Source organism: Nelumbo nucifera, chromosome 3 (assembly GCF_055504915.1).
Source record: "Nelumbo nucifera cultivar China Antique chromosome 3, China Antique-T2T, whole genome shotgun sequence".
NCBI classification, from domain to species: Eukaryota; Viridiplantae; Streptophyta; class Magnoliopsida; order Proteales; family Nelumbonaceae; genus Nelumbo; species Nelumbo nucifera.
Window position 1 is genome coordinate 8,230,572 of NC_142651.1, and position 16,959 is coordinate 8,247,530.

General features: G+C 36.8%; 1 protein-coding gene across 1 annotated transcript; it reads left to right on the forward strand.

The window, feature by feature from the left end:
* Positions 1 to 5,148: 5,148 nt before the first annotated feature.
* On the forward strand, positions 5,149 to 16,584 carry LOC104593129 (uncharacterized). Its single transcript, XM_010252837.3, has 3 exons — positions 5,149 to 5,375; positions 5,732 to 5,915; positions 16,061 to 16,584. Exons 1-3 carry the CDS (start codon positions 5,237 to 5,239, stop codon positions 16,281 to 16,283), a joined length of 546 nt encoding a protein of 181 aa, XP_010251139.1. The 5' UTR covers positions 5,149 to 5,236; the 3' UTR covers positions 16,284 to 16,584.
* The last annotated feature ends 375 nt before the right edge of the window (positions 16,585 to 16,959 follow it).

Here is a 16,959-nt window from a genome sequence, read left to right on the forward strand (position 1 = left end):
TCCATTGATACGTCTTCCTCCTTGTACATATTCAAAACCTCTAACTGTTGAGAATTGCCATCACTTCTGCCTGGATGGGAGATGAAGCTGTTGATTTGCCAAAAAATGCAACTATCACTATTCCATCAGCATTCCTTAGAACTGCATCCAAACCTGAATTTCCAATACATAAAAAGCTCCCATCTACATTTATCTTGAGTTTCCCTACTTCTAGTACTTTTCAAAAAGTACATCGCTGCTTACTAAGGCTTGGATGTTGAAGAGAAGAATCTCACAATTCTGTTTGATAAATCATCACTCTCTCTCTCTCCACATCATGTAAGAAATAGCAAGGGTAACTCTAGGAAGCGGATCTGTATTCTCAACCAATGTGGTAGGTTGGTAACTAAAATCATGCTTTCCTAACGAAAAAATTCCACTTTAGTACTTGAACCTAGAGGGTACTGTCAAGTTAGTACCCAAACTTTTAAATGTGTTATTGTAGTATCCAAACTTTCAAAAAATGTCAAGTTGGTTCCAGCCATTAATTGTTCGTTGATTATTTAATCATGTGATGGCCGTTAATTGACCATTAATTATTTAATCATGTGATCGTCGTTAATTGACCGTTAATTATCTAATCACGTGATAACTTGTGTAACTTAAAATTTTCGAAAATGTTAAGATTACCCTTCAAAAGAAGACAATGTTCATTGAGATTGAACCAATTGAAGTATTTGAGATTATGGACTAATGAAGATATCATTCATTAACTTTTACCTTTAGATGGTAAGCTCACCTCTAACCAGAAGGAAATGAGGGAGGGAGAAACGACAACACCTCTAACCAGAACATGAAGGAGGGAGGGTGAAATGATGGCATCCCAGTACCTATTTGGGATCAACCCCTTTCTTGTTCTAGAAGCCGATGGTGCGTGTTAGTGAGGAACAACAGCCCATGGATGAGCATTGGTGGTCGGTGACGATGCTACAAGATCAAGGCTACCATCAACAACGACTTCGCTATGCAGGAGGCATTCGTCGATGATTACCCGGTATCCACCCAAATTTAGGAATCAATCTCCATTATAAATATAAATAAAGGGTTCGACCATGATACCGGAAAGACATAATACAAGGAAAACAATCAATATCATAAAAGGAAAGACAATCAGGCAGTATTCATTAAAATTTGGGGATTTTTATTGACCAAAACTCTTCCGGCATCAGCATCTTATATATATATATATATATTAATAGGATTGGGGTGCTCACTCCGTGCAGGAAATAGAATCTACATGTGCGATTAGATTCCTACGTAAGAGCAACCCATTTCCTATTAATTATATAAATATATAATGGTTATTATAGTTATCTAATTATATAAATATATAATAGTTATTATAAATATTGTTAATAATTAGATATCGAACCGTTCGAACGGTTTTGATCATTTTTTTTTGTTAGAATGGGCCGACTATTTGATTCGAAAGGTCAAAATGTTTGTCTTGGTAACCAGACCCCTAACTGGTTCGGTCTTCGGGTTGGTTTTAAAAGCCATGATGTTATGTCATTCGAGCGTATGATTCATATGACTCGAAAATGGAACCGTTCTGGCCACCAGTTCGAACTGACAACCCATTCTAACAACATAAATTAATAAAATAAAAAAATGGCAAAAAAACATTGAACGGGTCAACGGGTTGACTGTTCAATCACTCAGGTCAATGTGTCATTGACCGATTCAATGGTTTTTGGTCAGGGACCGGGATTGGGGTAAAACGGAACTGATTGCCTGGACGGTTCCCAATTAAAAAAAAAAAACGAACAACCCATTCTGGCAACAAAAATTACAGGCAAAAAATTGAATGTGAAGTCCATTAAGCAGTACCATACGTGTTATGTCATTCAAACATGTGACTCATACAACCTAAAAGCGGAGTCGTTCTAGCCACCAGTTTTTGGGTTGACGGTTTGACTGTTCGGTTCAAACGGATGGCCTGTTCTGATATCAAAAATTAAAAAAATGATCAAAAACCATTGAACGGGTCAATGGCTTAACCACCCGTGTCAATGGGTCATTGATCGATTCAACGATTTTTTGCCAGGGACCGATATTAGAATAAAGCGGAATCGGTTGCCTGAATGGTTCCCAATTAAAAAAATAAAAAACGGTCAAAAACTATTTTACAAATTAATTGATCGATGATTCGACTGCTTGGATCAATGAATCGTTAACCAATTCAACAATTTTTTATCAGAGACCAAATCAACAGGTCAACAATTCTATTCCAACCCCTGCGAGCTGAGAAGCATAGCCCCTCCGCTAATCAAGAAAGTATTACGAAAAGATTTTGGGCGACACGAGTCGAGATAAAGAGGGAAGAAGACAGACTGAACTAACATGCACCAAACCCTTTGAGTCCGGAATTTGTTATATTTCGTGGTTTTGTTTTTCATTCTTACGATTTCATCTTATAATATCTTCTATAATTCTCCTCGAAACAGATTAGCATAAGAATAACACTACATTTTGTATCTATATCTCTTATGGGCTTGAAAAGCTAGATTATCAAGTCATCGGCATGTATTTATCTGTTTATTTATTATTCTAAATTTAATGAGTATGAGAAAAGAAGACAAAGAAAAAAGAAATTAGAAAACAGAAGGTAGATCGGGATTGTCAATCAAATCATGCGCTCGAGGAATGCGGTTGTGTACTTGTGTTGAGATCGGAGCAGGTAGCCACCTGTTCCAGCAACACGTCCTCACAATGTGTTGTTTTTCCATCTATGTTTCTGACCTTCATCCGTTTCCGTTTACGTTTTGCCAATTATGTTCAGTGAATGATATTCTCTTCATGGTTATCAATAAAAAGTTATTTGTTCATTTTTGTATTTCAATCGTTGACGTGATATCAGATTTGGTTACTAGTTAGAGATTGGATTTCAATTATAAGAAAATTAGATGATAGGTGAAGGGAATTTTTATCTTTTTTACATGATACTTAAGTCCGTTTATGGGTTTGAACCAACTTGACACTTTTTGAAAGTTTGGATATTCATACTGCAGTGATACATTTGAAAGTTTATTGGGTTCAACTATGATATGAAAAAAATATGATATCTGAAAAACATCTCACCAATCAACTAGAATCATAAGCGTGGTAGTAAGTTAGGTGTTATTTATCAAAATTCATGGGTAAGGGTTTCAATCGGTCAAAACTCTTTCCATACCATATATTTTCTGCATCATAGAGGGAGCTCATGTGCACATTTTCTGTGTAATTAGCCATGGTGATCATGGGGAAATCTGTACCAAAACCGAATGTGGGAGCGTCTCTTTGAATGCAAACGTGGGGGTGTTCGGTTTCCATTATGGTGGGAGTAAATTACATATATGCCCTTTATATGTATAGACATGTAGGGAAAGAGCCTGCCCAATGAAAATTTGAGTAAGAGAGACTATTAAACGTGTCATGCATGGCAGTATCTCTAAGACAAAATTATTTATAATTAATGGGCAGTTTCTGAACAGTTAAAAGTGGATAGTTTATGAAGTGAGAGTAAAGAACTATCCTCTCTTATGCCCGTTGTATGTTTAGACAAGAGGGGTAGAAAATGTCCAATGAAAATTCTAGAAAAAAGAGGCATTCGCTCTTTTATAAGTAGTATAGATATAACACACACACATAAATGTTATTTATTTATAAATATATTATTTATATTGCACTTTTATAAATTTGTTATATTATTTATTTTTTATAAAAAATGTATATGTATGATGAAAACAGTTGAAAAGATAATTATATTTATTTATTTTTATTTATTTAAATTGTTATATTTTATTTTTCTTTTAATAATTTATTATTTTTTTAAATCAAATCAAATCGAATCAAATTTGAATATCCGACTTCCTCACCATAATTTAAAACTGATTCGAAAGCAAAGATATTTTCTTATCTAGATGGTGAGTCAATGATCTAACTTAAAAAAAAAATCATGACGCCATAATTGAATAATAAATATTTTAAAAAGATAGAGCACAAACAATGAAAAAGTATAGAATTTTGTTGCATTTTAGAACATTTGTAATGTTATATATTCACCATAATAAATAAAAATAATTGTTAAAATAATTTTTTTTATTTATGACAAAAAATGGATCACAAAATTTAATAATAATAATAATAGTAATAATAATAATAATAATAATAATAATAATAATAATAATAATAATAATAATAATAATTATTATTATTATTATTGTAATTTAAAATTTCCACATGCAATGCATGTGCACATTTACTACAATCATTTGAGTTTATTTCTAATCATATTGTGACTTTTGTTAAATTTCAATTTTTATCTTAACTATGATATATCTAAAATTCAAGTAATTAATATAAAAGAATTTTCTCATGTGCAATGCACATGCTTAATTACTAGTGTAAGAAAATGACAAAATGATAGGCCCGTCGGCCATTTTCCCCCACCGCCAAGGCGTCGATCGTTGCTGATGGACCTATAACTGGGTGCGCCGCTACTTGGTTTGCTATGTTTGAATGAGATGAGAGGGAGGTAAAACCCTTGCATAGGGGTATTTTAGGTATTAAAAAATACGAGGGATTGGTTTGCTCCATTCTATTGGAAGAATTATTTCTCCAAGAAGTGCTGAAAAAAAAAACAATTTCAAGTCAATTTTTTTAAGAAATGCTTATTTTAACAAAAAATACTTCTTTTCCACTTTTTTATCAAACACATAAAAACACTTAATAATCACTTCCCAACTCTTAAATAAAATATTTATTAAAATTATTTTATAAGTGAAATCAAACAGGAACTAATTCATTCCATATGGGGAGTTTTATTAGGTTTTGGGTTTTATTTATCGATAAGTTCACTCCCCTTCGAATTTTGATTCATTCCCCTACTGTTACCGTTCCCTAAAAAATACTTATTTTAAATCCTCACACCGTACTCACAACTCTTTCAACCCTGCAATTGGAATATCTCTCCATAAATAAAAATCTAAGTGCGGAGATGTTCCAAATGCACGGCTTATAAGTGTTGCGAAGAATGTGCGAGGACTGAATCGGTCTCGATTGATTCGGGCGCCAGTGCGCTACTTGCTTCTATACGCGCGCCTAGTGGTGTAAAAAAAGGGGAAAGGCCTGGTTTAGGAATAGTCGAACCAACAACATAGAGTGCTTTCAGTCTCAGGAGTTGAAACGAGACGAGCGAAGGGAAATAGGCAATATGCATTCCATTCGCAGATTTCACGCGCTAGGGCACCAAAACCCTAACCTTTGGACTAGCATCAGAAGATTATCGTCTGCAGGTTCTTCATTGGAGCAGAAGGTCGAAAGTCTTCTTGATTCCCTTTCTCTCAAATCTGGTATGCAAATTTCTCACCCTAAATTACGTTACTACTTTAGATGGATCAATTAAAAAGTGATCTTCGATTGAACTCGTTCTATTTCATTTCGATTTGTTTTGTCATTTTTTCTCGTACAGTTCATCGGCCTTTCCATTCGATCTGATAAATTTACGCAAGAATGAATTCATTTTATCTGTTCGTTTTTCATCAATTAACTTGGCCTTTGACTACATTTGTTCAGACTGTAAAGGTTGTATTGGCACGGATTTCAATGCAAATTCTATGTTTGGATTTATATTTTATAGCTCGAAATTGGATTCATTCTAATGTTTACATGCTTGTTTGGATGTGGGTGGTGAAATGTGAACGAGTAGGTGGGACATTGGTGCAGAACTGTGGGGATAGTGAAGTCGGGAGGATCGTGATTCAACTGGCAAATGAGCGTAAGCTTCGGACTATAAGCATAATCGAAGACAAGCCTGGAAATCCCGAAACCATTGAAGAGCTTAAGGCCCTTGGTGGGGATATAATTGTACCAGAAAGCTACACCAAAACCTGGTACTTTTTCAACACACTTTTTTTTTTCCCTTCATTTTGTCCTGAAACCTATGTTATTTTTACAAGTATATGGGGTCTCTGCCATTCATTTGGCATCTGGACCTGCCGTTCATAGTATATATGTAACACAGCTGAAACATCAGTATAGTTGACTGTGGGTATTGATTGGGCCATCAACACTTTTCAAATGAAGCGAAAGCTAGGATCATTGAATTGATTTGGTGCCTTTTGGCTGGGTGAACCCCTCTCCCCCCTCAAAAACTGCAAATGCTATTAGAGGCCGGTAGATTACAAAACTAATATCCTCCTATTCTCCTCAACATCCATATTTCTATCACCATACTGTAACATATAGGGAACCTATACTCTTCCAATTATCCATGCTTGTCTTTAGAAAAAAATGAAGGTTTTTTTTTCCTATTTAAATTGAAACTCTTATTCAAGTTGGAAATAGAGGTCTTTTGAACACTCAGGGAGGGAAAAGACCAACATGGTCACTTAATCTCATTGCAATACAAACCATTATCAATCATTTACCTATACTTAGCTGCTCCCTACGAATTGAACTGACAAATCTACCACTTTATTGTCATTATGGGAGGAGAAGGACAACTGAAAGAAGGAAAAAAAAAAAGAAAAGAAATGCTGGTAAGATGTGGTACACCCTCTCCTTTTGGCTTCAACTGGAATCTTGGGTTTAGAAGAGGCTTAAGGGAAAATGAATGCACTTCCTTGATAGAAGCAACTTTCCTGGATCCAAACCTTGAGGACTCTAGAATTTGGACTTGTTCCTTAGCTGGTCTCTTTACTTGTTCCTCATTTTTCAAACTTCTTGTCTCACCTAACTCTCAAGGGGTGGACTTCCCAGTGAAAGAAATTTGGTGTAAGCCTGTCCCACCAAAAGTTCAAGCTTTCTAATGGGAAAATTTCCTTGGTAAGGTAAATATTTGTGATATGTTGTAGAAAAGGAGGCCTTTTTCTTGCCTCTCTCATCATATGTGCTTCTTATATAGGGGTAGTGGAGAGACCCTCTCATATTTATTAGTCTCTTTTTCCTTTGTATTTCGGAGTTTTTCTTTTCTCTTTCTGGCCACAGGTGGGAACCCCCTAAGAGGTGGTGGACATTTTCAACCTGAACTTCTTGAGGTAACCAAAGAAAAGAGGGAAAGTATTGTGGAGAGCTACTAAGGCAGCAACTGTTTGGGTTGTGTGGGAAGAAAGGAGCAACAAAATCTTTACTGGAAAGGGCAAAGCTTTGGAGGAGGTAATAGACTGCATAAAAATGAAGGTTGCACTATGGGTTAAAGACTTTGGATTGCTTCCAGATTTTTTCAATCATCGATATACTAAGAGCTTGGACTGACGTAACACAATCTTCTAGAGTTAAAGGGAGGGAGAATAACAGTGGAGTGGAAACCCCTGGAAGGCAACAAAGTAAAATTGAACTTTGATGGGAGCTCCTTGGGTAACCCGGGTGTGGCAGACATAGGTGGTGTAATCAGAAACTCTAGGAGCATAATCTTGGCCTTATATTCGGGGCCACTTTGAATTGCTAATTCACTGAAGGCTAAATTGATGGCTTTAGTTCAAGGACAACGGTTAGCAAAGCAATTGGGCTTTAGATAGTTGGAGGTGGAAGGGGACCCAAAAGTAATTATCTCATGGGAAAGGTGTAACAGACATACCCCATGGACTCTTAAACATGTTTTCAGGGAAGCGGAAAGAATTGCGAAGGATTTAAATGCTGAATTCAAGTGGGTGAGGAGTGCAAATGTATTAGCTAATTCCTTTTTTTTTTTGATAAATGAAGGTATTTTATTAGGCATAGGAGAAGTGTATAGTCAGCCTAAAAGGAGGCACGAGATGTTACCTCGCCTTAGAGCTGAACACTGATAAAAAGCACACTCTAACTGGAAATTACAATTACGAGGTAGCCCAAAACAAGTCACCCCTTGATACCCCTTGTTTAGCCAAAGAATCAGCCATAGCATTTGCCTTTTTGCTGACCCACTGGAAGCTAACTATCATATTCCTTGTCAACCAATTAACTTTCTTCAAAAGGTCTCTATAACCCCAAAAGACTGTTTCTGGATTCGACAAACAGCCCACTACCACCTTGGAGTCCCCCTCAACTATCAAGTTCTTGACTCCCAATTAGCTAGCAACCTGTATACCTTGCACCACTGCTAATATCTCAGCCCTTATCTCCAACTCCTGTTGGTCTTGAGAACAAGGATAGAATGTTGTTGTCCTTGTCTCCCAGGGTCCCTCCCATACCCGAGGGCCCTGGATTACCTTGACTGCTTCCATCAAAATTTAGTTTAATCACTCTTTCTGGGGGAGGCTTCCATTCAGCTTGTATTCTGTTCTTTGTGGCAGTTGTGGATGCCATTGCTGCCCAATTCCTCCTTAAATCGTCGTAAGAGAAGTTCACGAACAGATCTGAAGTTTTCAACCAGAAAATTGTCCTTGTCAGTATACACTCTTTTACTTCAGCAAGACTTCTCTCCTCTTGAAAAATTCTAGCATTTCTCTCCTCTCAAATTGTCCACAAACTAGTTGCTCTTATGCACTTCCACGTTAAGTTCCCTCTTTTTGTCATTCGTCCAAAGGCAAATGGTTCAAAGAGCAGATTTACTTCAGAGGGCAAGTTCCACCTGCACCCAAATAGCGTTAAAACCCAATTCCAAATACTAGCAGCAAAAAAGCAAGATATTAGCAAATGGTGACAATCCTCACTCTTCACTTTACATAAAAAGCACCAGTTTGGGGACAAACACATATAAGGTTTCTTCTTTTGCAGAATTTCCAAAATATTAGACCTGGCAATCGGGTTGGGTGGGTCGGGTTCGAGTTGGGTCAAGGTATTTCGGGTTGATTTCGGGTCGGGTTGAATTTTGGGTTGGGTTGTCAAATGCTAGACCCTAAACCTAAATGTTCGGGTTAGGGTTGACCCATGGGTCGATTCGGGTCATCCCAAAAAATAATTGAAATTTAAAAAAATAAAGAAATATACATGAAAAATGTCAAAATTAAAAGAATTAACCTTAAAATTCCAAATATAAAATAAAAAACTTGAACGTTTAACAATTTAAAGAGTAAACAATAAAAAGTAAAGACTAAATAGAAAAAATTAAAGAGTGGAAACTTCTAACAATGCAAAAATAATCCCAATTAGACTTGACAATCGGGTCAACGGGTTGACCCAACCCAACCTAGCCCATTTTTTTTCGGGTTGGGTTGGGTCGGGTCATTTTCACATTCAGGTAGCTAAATATGAGACCCTAACCTTGTTTTTTAGGGTTGGATTGGGTCGGGTTCACGGGTTGGGTCAACTTTTTGCCAGGTCTACAAAATATTGATCTTACCATAGTAGACTTCCTAATAAAACGTAGCTATTTTAGGAGGAATTGGCCTTGACGATATCTCTTTAACAGGGAAAACCCGAGAGGAGGGAGAGGAACAAAGGGATTTAAAGAAAGAGGCACAAGTGAAACAACCACTCGGGGTCAATGTCCAAATCCTTTTATTAGGTTTAGGAGGGTCCAAACACACAAACTCTAGAAGAAGCAAGAGCTCTAAAACACAAACGGACTCATCATCCATTAGGCCTCTATGAAACCCAAAATCCCAGTTTAAGGCCAAAGGGAGAATAGGAAGGGGGGGGGGGGGAATCTTGAGATAGATTTCTTTTTAAGGAGGGAGATGGAATAAAGAGATGGGAAACGATCTTTTAGAGGCTGGGTGCCCACCCAAATGTCTTTCCAAAAGAGGACAAAATTTCTAGAGCAAACGTCATACCTTACAAACATGAGGAATTTGGGAAGAGTGCCAGAGATTGCCTTTTAGGGCGATGTAAGTAAAGCCCTTCGAGATACCCCAACATCCCAACCAATGTTTTAAAAGCGCAAGGTGCAAGGCGAGGCACACACCTTTTTGAAGAAAGGCAGAAAAATACAAAAAAAGGCTAAAAAATAAAAAAATGCCAAAAAATGTTAAACATAATGTTAATTAAAAAAATATAAACTTAAATTTTAAAATACATGTTTTAAAAAACCTATTATCTAAAGTTAAAATACATAAACATAACATGTAAAGCATATTCAAATGAAAACTTAAAAATAAAATTAAACATATAAAGCATTTTCAAGCATGTAAAACCCACAATCTCTTTTTTTCCTCAATTGCATTACTTCAAGTAGCTAATGTGATGTAAAACCCACATGTTGCCTTAGTACCACGCCCCTTGAGGCAAACCCGGACAAGTCCATGTTAAGGTCTTAAATTCTTATTTCTCACATAAAAAATAATGATTTTATAACTTTAATTGCCTTTCAAGAAGATATTTTATTGGAATGAATGAATGAACAACATAAGCAAATAGGGGGTTCTTGGAGCTTCGACGCCTGGGTTGAGGTGCAAGGCACATCAAGCGCATGCCTAGGCGCATCAGATGTGTGCCTTTTGAAAGGGGTGTGCCTAGGGGTGGCAACGAGCCGAGCTTTTCACGACCTGCTTGAGCTCGGCTCGATTCAGTTTCAACCGAGCTCGAGCCCAATTCACTGGCTGGATTATTAAACGAGTCGAGCTTGAGCCTACTAGAGCTCGGCTCATGAGGCTCGCGAGCCTGTTATATATATATTTGATATTTAATACATATATATAATAAAATTATAGAAAATAATATATATAATAAAAATATTATAATTATTAATTTTTTAAATATCAAATAAAAAATATTTTTATATATCATTTTTTATTTTTATAAAATATTTTTTTCTCAAGATCGAGCTCGAGTCGAGCCGAGATCGAGCTTATGAATTTTTGACTCGAGCCGAGCTCGAGCTCAAGGTTTTGGCTCGAACCGAGCTCAAGCTCAAGGTTCTGGCTTGAACTGAGCTCAAGCTCGAGCCTTGTAGAACAGTCTCGAGCCGAGCTCGAGCCTGGTAGTATTTGGCTTGGCTCAGCTCGAATCCACCCCTAGGTGTGCCTAGGACCTGGGTTAGGCGCATACCTTAAAATGCGCCTCACCTGTGTGCCTGGGCGTGCCTTTTAAATCACTGATCCCAACCGGAAACGGAACAACCATGGATACCCTTTACCACTTCATACCATAACCTCTCTCTTTCCAATGGCCACCTCCAGAGCCATTTACCTAGAAGAGCTTCTTTCTTGCACACTACATTCCAACCCTAGTCCTTTTGTGCTTCGACTCACCACTTCCCACCTAATCAAGTGATATTTTCTCTCTTCCCTAGGCTCCCAAAGGAAGTCCCTCATCAATTTTTCTAGCCTCTTAGCCTCCCTGTTGGGTATCCTAAAGATTGAAAGGAAGTAGACCGGCAAATTGGCTAGTGTTGCTTTAATTAAAGTTACTCTGCCCCCTAGAGAAATATAGTTTCTCTTCCAAGCTGCCAATCTCTTTTCGAATTCCCTTGCTAAACAAGGGACTATAAGGCAGCAACTTTATTGGGTTTCATTGTAAACTACCTTTGGTTTTTTTGAGATGACATTCTGGTCATTAAGTTGTACTATTCACATATATAATTGATTTAATAAAATTACCCTTTTCCTGATAAAAAGGATTTGAAGGGTTTTGGAATGTTATAGGCGTAAGTGACCCGTTGTTTACAGATTATGGCGCTCCAAATCTCTCAAGACCCTACATCTTAGCATGCTATCCCATGGTACTAATAATGAGTGATTCAGATATGTTATACAAGATCGTCTTCGGTGAACAAGTGCTGTTGTATAGGTGTGTGCAATTGGTCGGGAAACCTGTCCCGCTATCTGAAATTCATTTAGCATGTAATTTGTTGAAGAGCTAGCTTATCTCAGAACTTACATATATGGAAGCGCAACTATTCATTGATAAGAAATTTCAAAGTTGATTCTTTTCCTCTCTCTAGAATGAGGAAGGAAAACAGAGATAATATGGATATACACAGATTATTTTGTCACTAGAATTACAGTGACGATGATCAGGTTCTTCTTTGTTGGTACTATGCCTCTGCAAACTTTACCGTTGCAACATCTTGCAAAAAAAAAAAAAAAGATTTGTTTTGGTATATACTGTAGGTTCATTCCTCTAGGCAAGGCATAAATTCTATTAGATGCATTTTTAGACGACATAAACATGATTCTTTGCTAGACATGATAAATAGGGGTTTTTAAAGATGACATAAATTCTAATAGATGCATTTTCAACTATCTCTGCCTGATTGTTTGCCGTAGTGAGAGTAGAGAGACAGAAAGAAGAAAAATACAGAAATAGTAGGGTGGGTGAAGTGAAGAATGTTTGTTGAGTGTGTGGATAGATCTAATTAGATGCCTGCTTGAAGAACGATAAAGGGTAAATTTGACATTTCAGCCTTTCCCTCAATTTTTAATGATGGTGTCAATTATCAGAAAACCTAGGGGTACTTTAAAGGATTTTGCAAACAACAAGGGTGTATAAGTCCATTTCCTAAAACTTAGGGGTAGTATAAGAGATTTCCCCTTATTATATCATTAAAAAGACATAAGTATCCTGATTTAGAAAAATTTTGCTTAAATTATAATCGTGACATACTTATTAACAATTATACATGTAGATAGATACATACATGCAAACATACATCCATGTTAGCAACATACATACATTTTCTACAAGAAATACATGCATACATGCATAAGCATATAGTATTTACATTAATACATGTTTATATAATACTTAATACATAAATATGACGTTAAGTCGCATCTGGGTTGGGTCAGATTGGCTAAAACCTCAACCCTAACCCAACCCGACCTTTTCAGGTTGGGAGGGTGGGGTTTGGGCTAACCCAACCCAAGTTTCCGCTCCAGTGACAAGGTACTTGGGTGATATTTTTTTTATATACAAAAATCTGGTTAGCTTTGTCTTGTTTTCTAGCATTAGTATTATCTTCTCTAGCTGAAGTGGCAATTCACAAACATTAAAAGTTATCTATCAAACATGATACAGTCAAATGTTAAATGTGGAATTACAGAGGCCCATAACATGAAGTTCATTCCAGGCTTCCAGCAAGCCCAAGAAGTTGGTTGCCAATTCATGCAGACCTAATATGAAAGGCAAGATATTCAAGTTGAATCCAATCTTCTCAAGATTCTCATAGTCAATCAGATCTTTTGGGTTTTCCACATTTGTTGAATGCTTGAAGGATTTAGAAGATTCAAATTTTCTTTTATTAGTCTCATTTTTTAGGAAAATTGGATATATTCTAGATCTCATAAGAGATATTTTGAACTCTCTCTATAAAATTATAAATCCATATAAACACTCTTTTGAGAAGATGGATGAATGAATTAATGAATTTGAAGTGCTCTTGTAATTTTATGGTTTTGTGCTGACTTCATTAGGACCTATGCTTAATTTACTGCAGGTAGTTTAATCCTTTCTTGACCAATAGTTATTGAATCTGTCTCGTTATTCTTGATTTACTTTTCTTTTTGTTCTTATGTTCTTTTTGCATTCATGGATTATCTTCTCAATTTTGTCATTTTTCTTCTTACTTTCACATCATTTTCCTTTACATTTTTAAATTAGCAAATTTCTGCAACCAACCCTGAGTAGCATAGTAGCCATCCTCACCAACCATTCCTATTTACTTAACTAGCCCGGAAGCTTAACTTGAACTAATCTGACCCATTTATCACTTCTATTATCAGTTGTTCTATTGATTATAATCTTTAAGTTCTGTCCAACCTAACCTAAAAGAGGTTAGGCAGCTCATTCAAATAATCATGTTATTTCAGTTCAATTAGATTGGTTCAACATGGCTAAATAGCAAAGTAGATGATCTTGCAAGGTTGGAAGTGGAGAGGACCTGTGTGTACAGTGGCGATACAATACTGAGAATTTTGATGTGCATTGGGCCGACACTCTTTTTCTTGTTGTTACATTTTTTACCTAAAAAAATAAAACATGGGTCTATTATAATTCCTATTTACTAGATCTGTACAAAATAACCAATGTGATGATGCTGGATGTGCATTGGGTTGGCACTTTTTAGCTGTGTTAAGATCTGTACAAAACATCCATGGTTAAAACAACCAATGTGATAATGCTGGATGTAGTTTCTTGATAATTGATACAACTGGAATTATTTAATAGCAGCAGTTTGATATCGTGGGACTCATAGGAGCATCTTTTGTTTTTTGGGGAAGATCATGATTTAGGAATGCAATCAAGGTTTGGTTTTCCCAACTTCTGTTATTATTATAGTTCCTATTTACTAGATGCTAGGGGTGCTTCTATAGATTCATTGTTATCTAAGAGTAGGATAATGTACAGAGTTCTACACCTGTTGTTGGAGTGAGATACCAGTTGATGCCATGGTTTAGGATTGAACCTTGAGTTGAAAGTCATAAGATTCTGTTGATTTTGATTTACACTGGTCAAACAATACTCCATGAGTTCTTGTAAAATTGTCTCATGTTTTTTGAGGATGTAACTTCTGAGTGTTAATGCCATCAACATGGGTTTTGAAAATGACCTTATTAGATGCTCAAAATATGGTAATCAGCAGGCCAATTTTTTCCCTTCAAAATCCTCCCTTCCTCCAACCCATAGGAAAGAAAAAGAAGAGTAGTCCTTGAGTGCAGTCAATGTGATAATGGACTTCTCAATACTGTCCTAATTACTATAATGGTTATTGCATCTGAAGGAGTCCATATGCTTCTAAATAGCTATTAGCTTGCAGCAGTTTTCTTGGGGTTAACACTACATGATTTTAGGATTTTGGTAGGTCTTTCTTGATTGTCAGGACTTAGGTCGCAAAAACTTTAAATTAGTATTAGTGACTTGAGTCACTTGACTCTTATTAGGATCTAATAAACTGGATGACAACCTTTTCAGCTTTCTCTTTCTCACTTATCTTCTTCACCTTAGTGCCACTAATTAAAACAAGTCATATTCTTACTGTTATTTCTTCCATCATAGTTCACCAAGCCAACTTTGATGCATAAAGGCTTGGATGAGGTTAGGCATATCTCAGTTCCCTAACTCCCCATGGTGACAGGGGAGCATCTCCTAGTTCTTAGAGCATTATCTGTAAGACCACCATGGGTTTCTAGTGCAGGATTGAAGTGTGGCTGATACGCTCAGCTTAAGGAAGAAAACATCAGCAAAATAGAGGAGAATTTAGGAGGGCATGTGTGGCTTTGAGATTTAGCCAGATGCACCCAAATCTATTCAAGAAGAAGCTAATTTCTCCATTTCTGGCTTCTGAGGAATAACAGGTATTTCTTGGAACTTGTAATACAACTCCTGCCAAGAGGCTTACAAGATGTTTATGTAGTTTCCGAAGAGAAAACATTGCAAAATTTCACCTACGTCTTCACTCTAATTGGGCTGCAACTTGGATGGGTCTAATCCAAACCTGGTTCAGCTCAATCTGATCTTTTGGATGGATTGGGCCTGAATTTTTGGGCTCTAGATTGGAAACTCAGGCTTGAACTCAGCATTACCTTCTACTATATTTGACCCTGGTGTATACATGTACATTATATATTTACAACTATAATAATGTGCATTTGCACTAGCATATACAGTTCTGTAATATATTTACACTATGTAACCGATTTTGAGCTTGTGCCCACAAATGTCCACCCGGAGCTAAGCAGGGCCCGAGTTCTGGCAGGGATTATGTCAGGCTGGGGCCAAAATGCAGCTCGGGTTGGGCTAGGCCTAGGTTAGAGTTCTTAGGCCTGATTTGGCCCTAAACCTGGTGATGTGTGTCCAAATTGGAACCCCCTATTCCAGTATGATCTAAACCAACCACCAATCAACTCCATTAGAATTAGACTAGAGTACCCTTAAGTGAGCACTTTAAAATTACATAACCAACTTAAGCAAATTTTAGAGGTTAAATTGACTCTATTCTACATGGATGGGATGCCCAAACAAAAGGAAAGAAAGGCTAAATCAGGAGAAAAAAATATTTGGATCCTTCATTTTTTTTTTTTGGAGCTGCTTCATGCGATCTATATTGCTAAAAATATACAAGGCTTGTTGGTGCTGGCCTGCGTTAATTTTTTATTCTTCCTCCTTTACCCTTGTTTGTTCATATCATCATGCAATATAAAAGCTGTCCCTTCTCAGCTATTCCAGCCTTTTGCTACAGGTACATGAAGCGCTTAGTGAGTGAGCTAAGTCCAGCAGCAGGCTTAAATTTCATTGATGGATACCAAGCGACTGCTGTCTGCAAGGCGGTGGCTGATGGGGGCACGTTCCTTACATATGGAAAGAAGCTACCAAAGTATGTTGAATACGAAGGAGCGGTTCGTAAACCAGTTGAGTGGAGTGTATTCCTGAAGGAAAAGAAGCTCAAGGTGTTAAACCTGTAGGATATATAAACAAGTCCAGACCTCTTGTAATTCCTAATAGGTTGTGGATTTGCCCGCCTAAAAAATGTCTCTCACTCTCTCTCTCTTCTTGGTGAAAATTAAGGGGGAGTTCTTTTTTATCTTGTTATTTTGCCTTGAACTGCTACTCTTGTTTTGCGGAGTTTAAAGAGTTTCATAAAAGATGCGGGCATTTGCTTTGTTGAATTTATTTCTTGTATACACTTGTATGAAATTTAGGCGAATTCTATGGGTGACCCATCATATTCTGATTATTATCTAATTGAGTAAATTTTTGTTTGTATTTTCTTTTCGATAGCGACTGAGGTATTTTGTGAGGAGTCGTAGTTACCATGATCTGGTCCACAATACCATTTTACGAATGCGATTTGCTCGAATAACACTGACGGATTTAACCGTTGTATAGAGATAGAAACGTGGTCATATAATTGTGAGGTCGGGGTTCAGTGGTTCACCAAGGTGGCCAAGCTGACAAAGAACCACTGATACGTAACCTGACCGTCTCTTAACTTGTAAAGAAAAGAAGTAAAGATTTAGTCTCAGTTTGAAAGGAGTTCAAATACAAATATGTAGGGTGCAAAATATTATATTTTGTATCATTTTGTATGTATTTGCCTGTACATATTTGTATTTGTACTCTTTCCAAACTGAGTCTTAG

What these genes read in the sequence shown, in the direction of transcription:
- LOC104593129 (XM_010252837.3), top strand. Translation starts at nt 5,237, where the DNA reads ATGCATTCCATTCGCAGATTTCACGCGCTAGGGCACCAAAACCCTAAC. An exon ending in TTCCCTTTCTCTCAAATCTG is followed by an intron (nt 5,376 to 5,731) that starts GTATGCAAATTT and finishes GTGAACGAGTAG; the next exon opens with GTGGGACATTGGTGCAGAAC. An exon ending in GAAAGCTACACCAAAACCTG is followed by an intron (nt 5,916 to 16,060) that starts GTACTTTTTCAA and finishes CTTTTGCTACAG; the next exon opens with GTACATGAAGCGCTTAGTGA.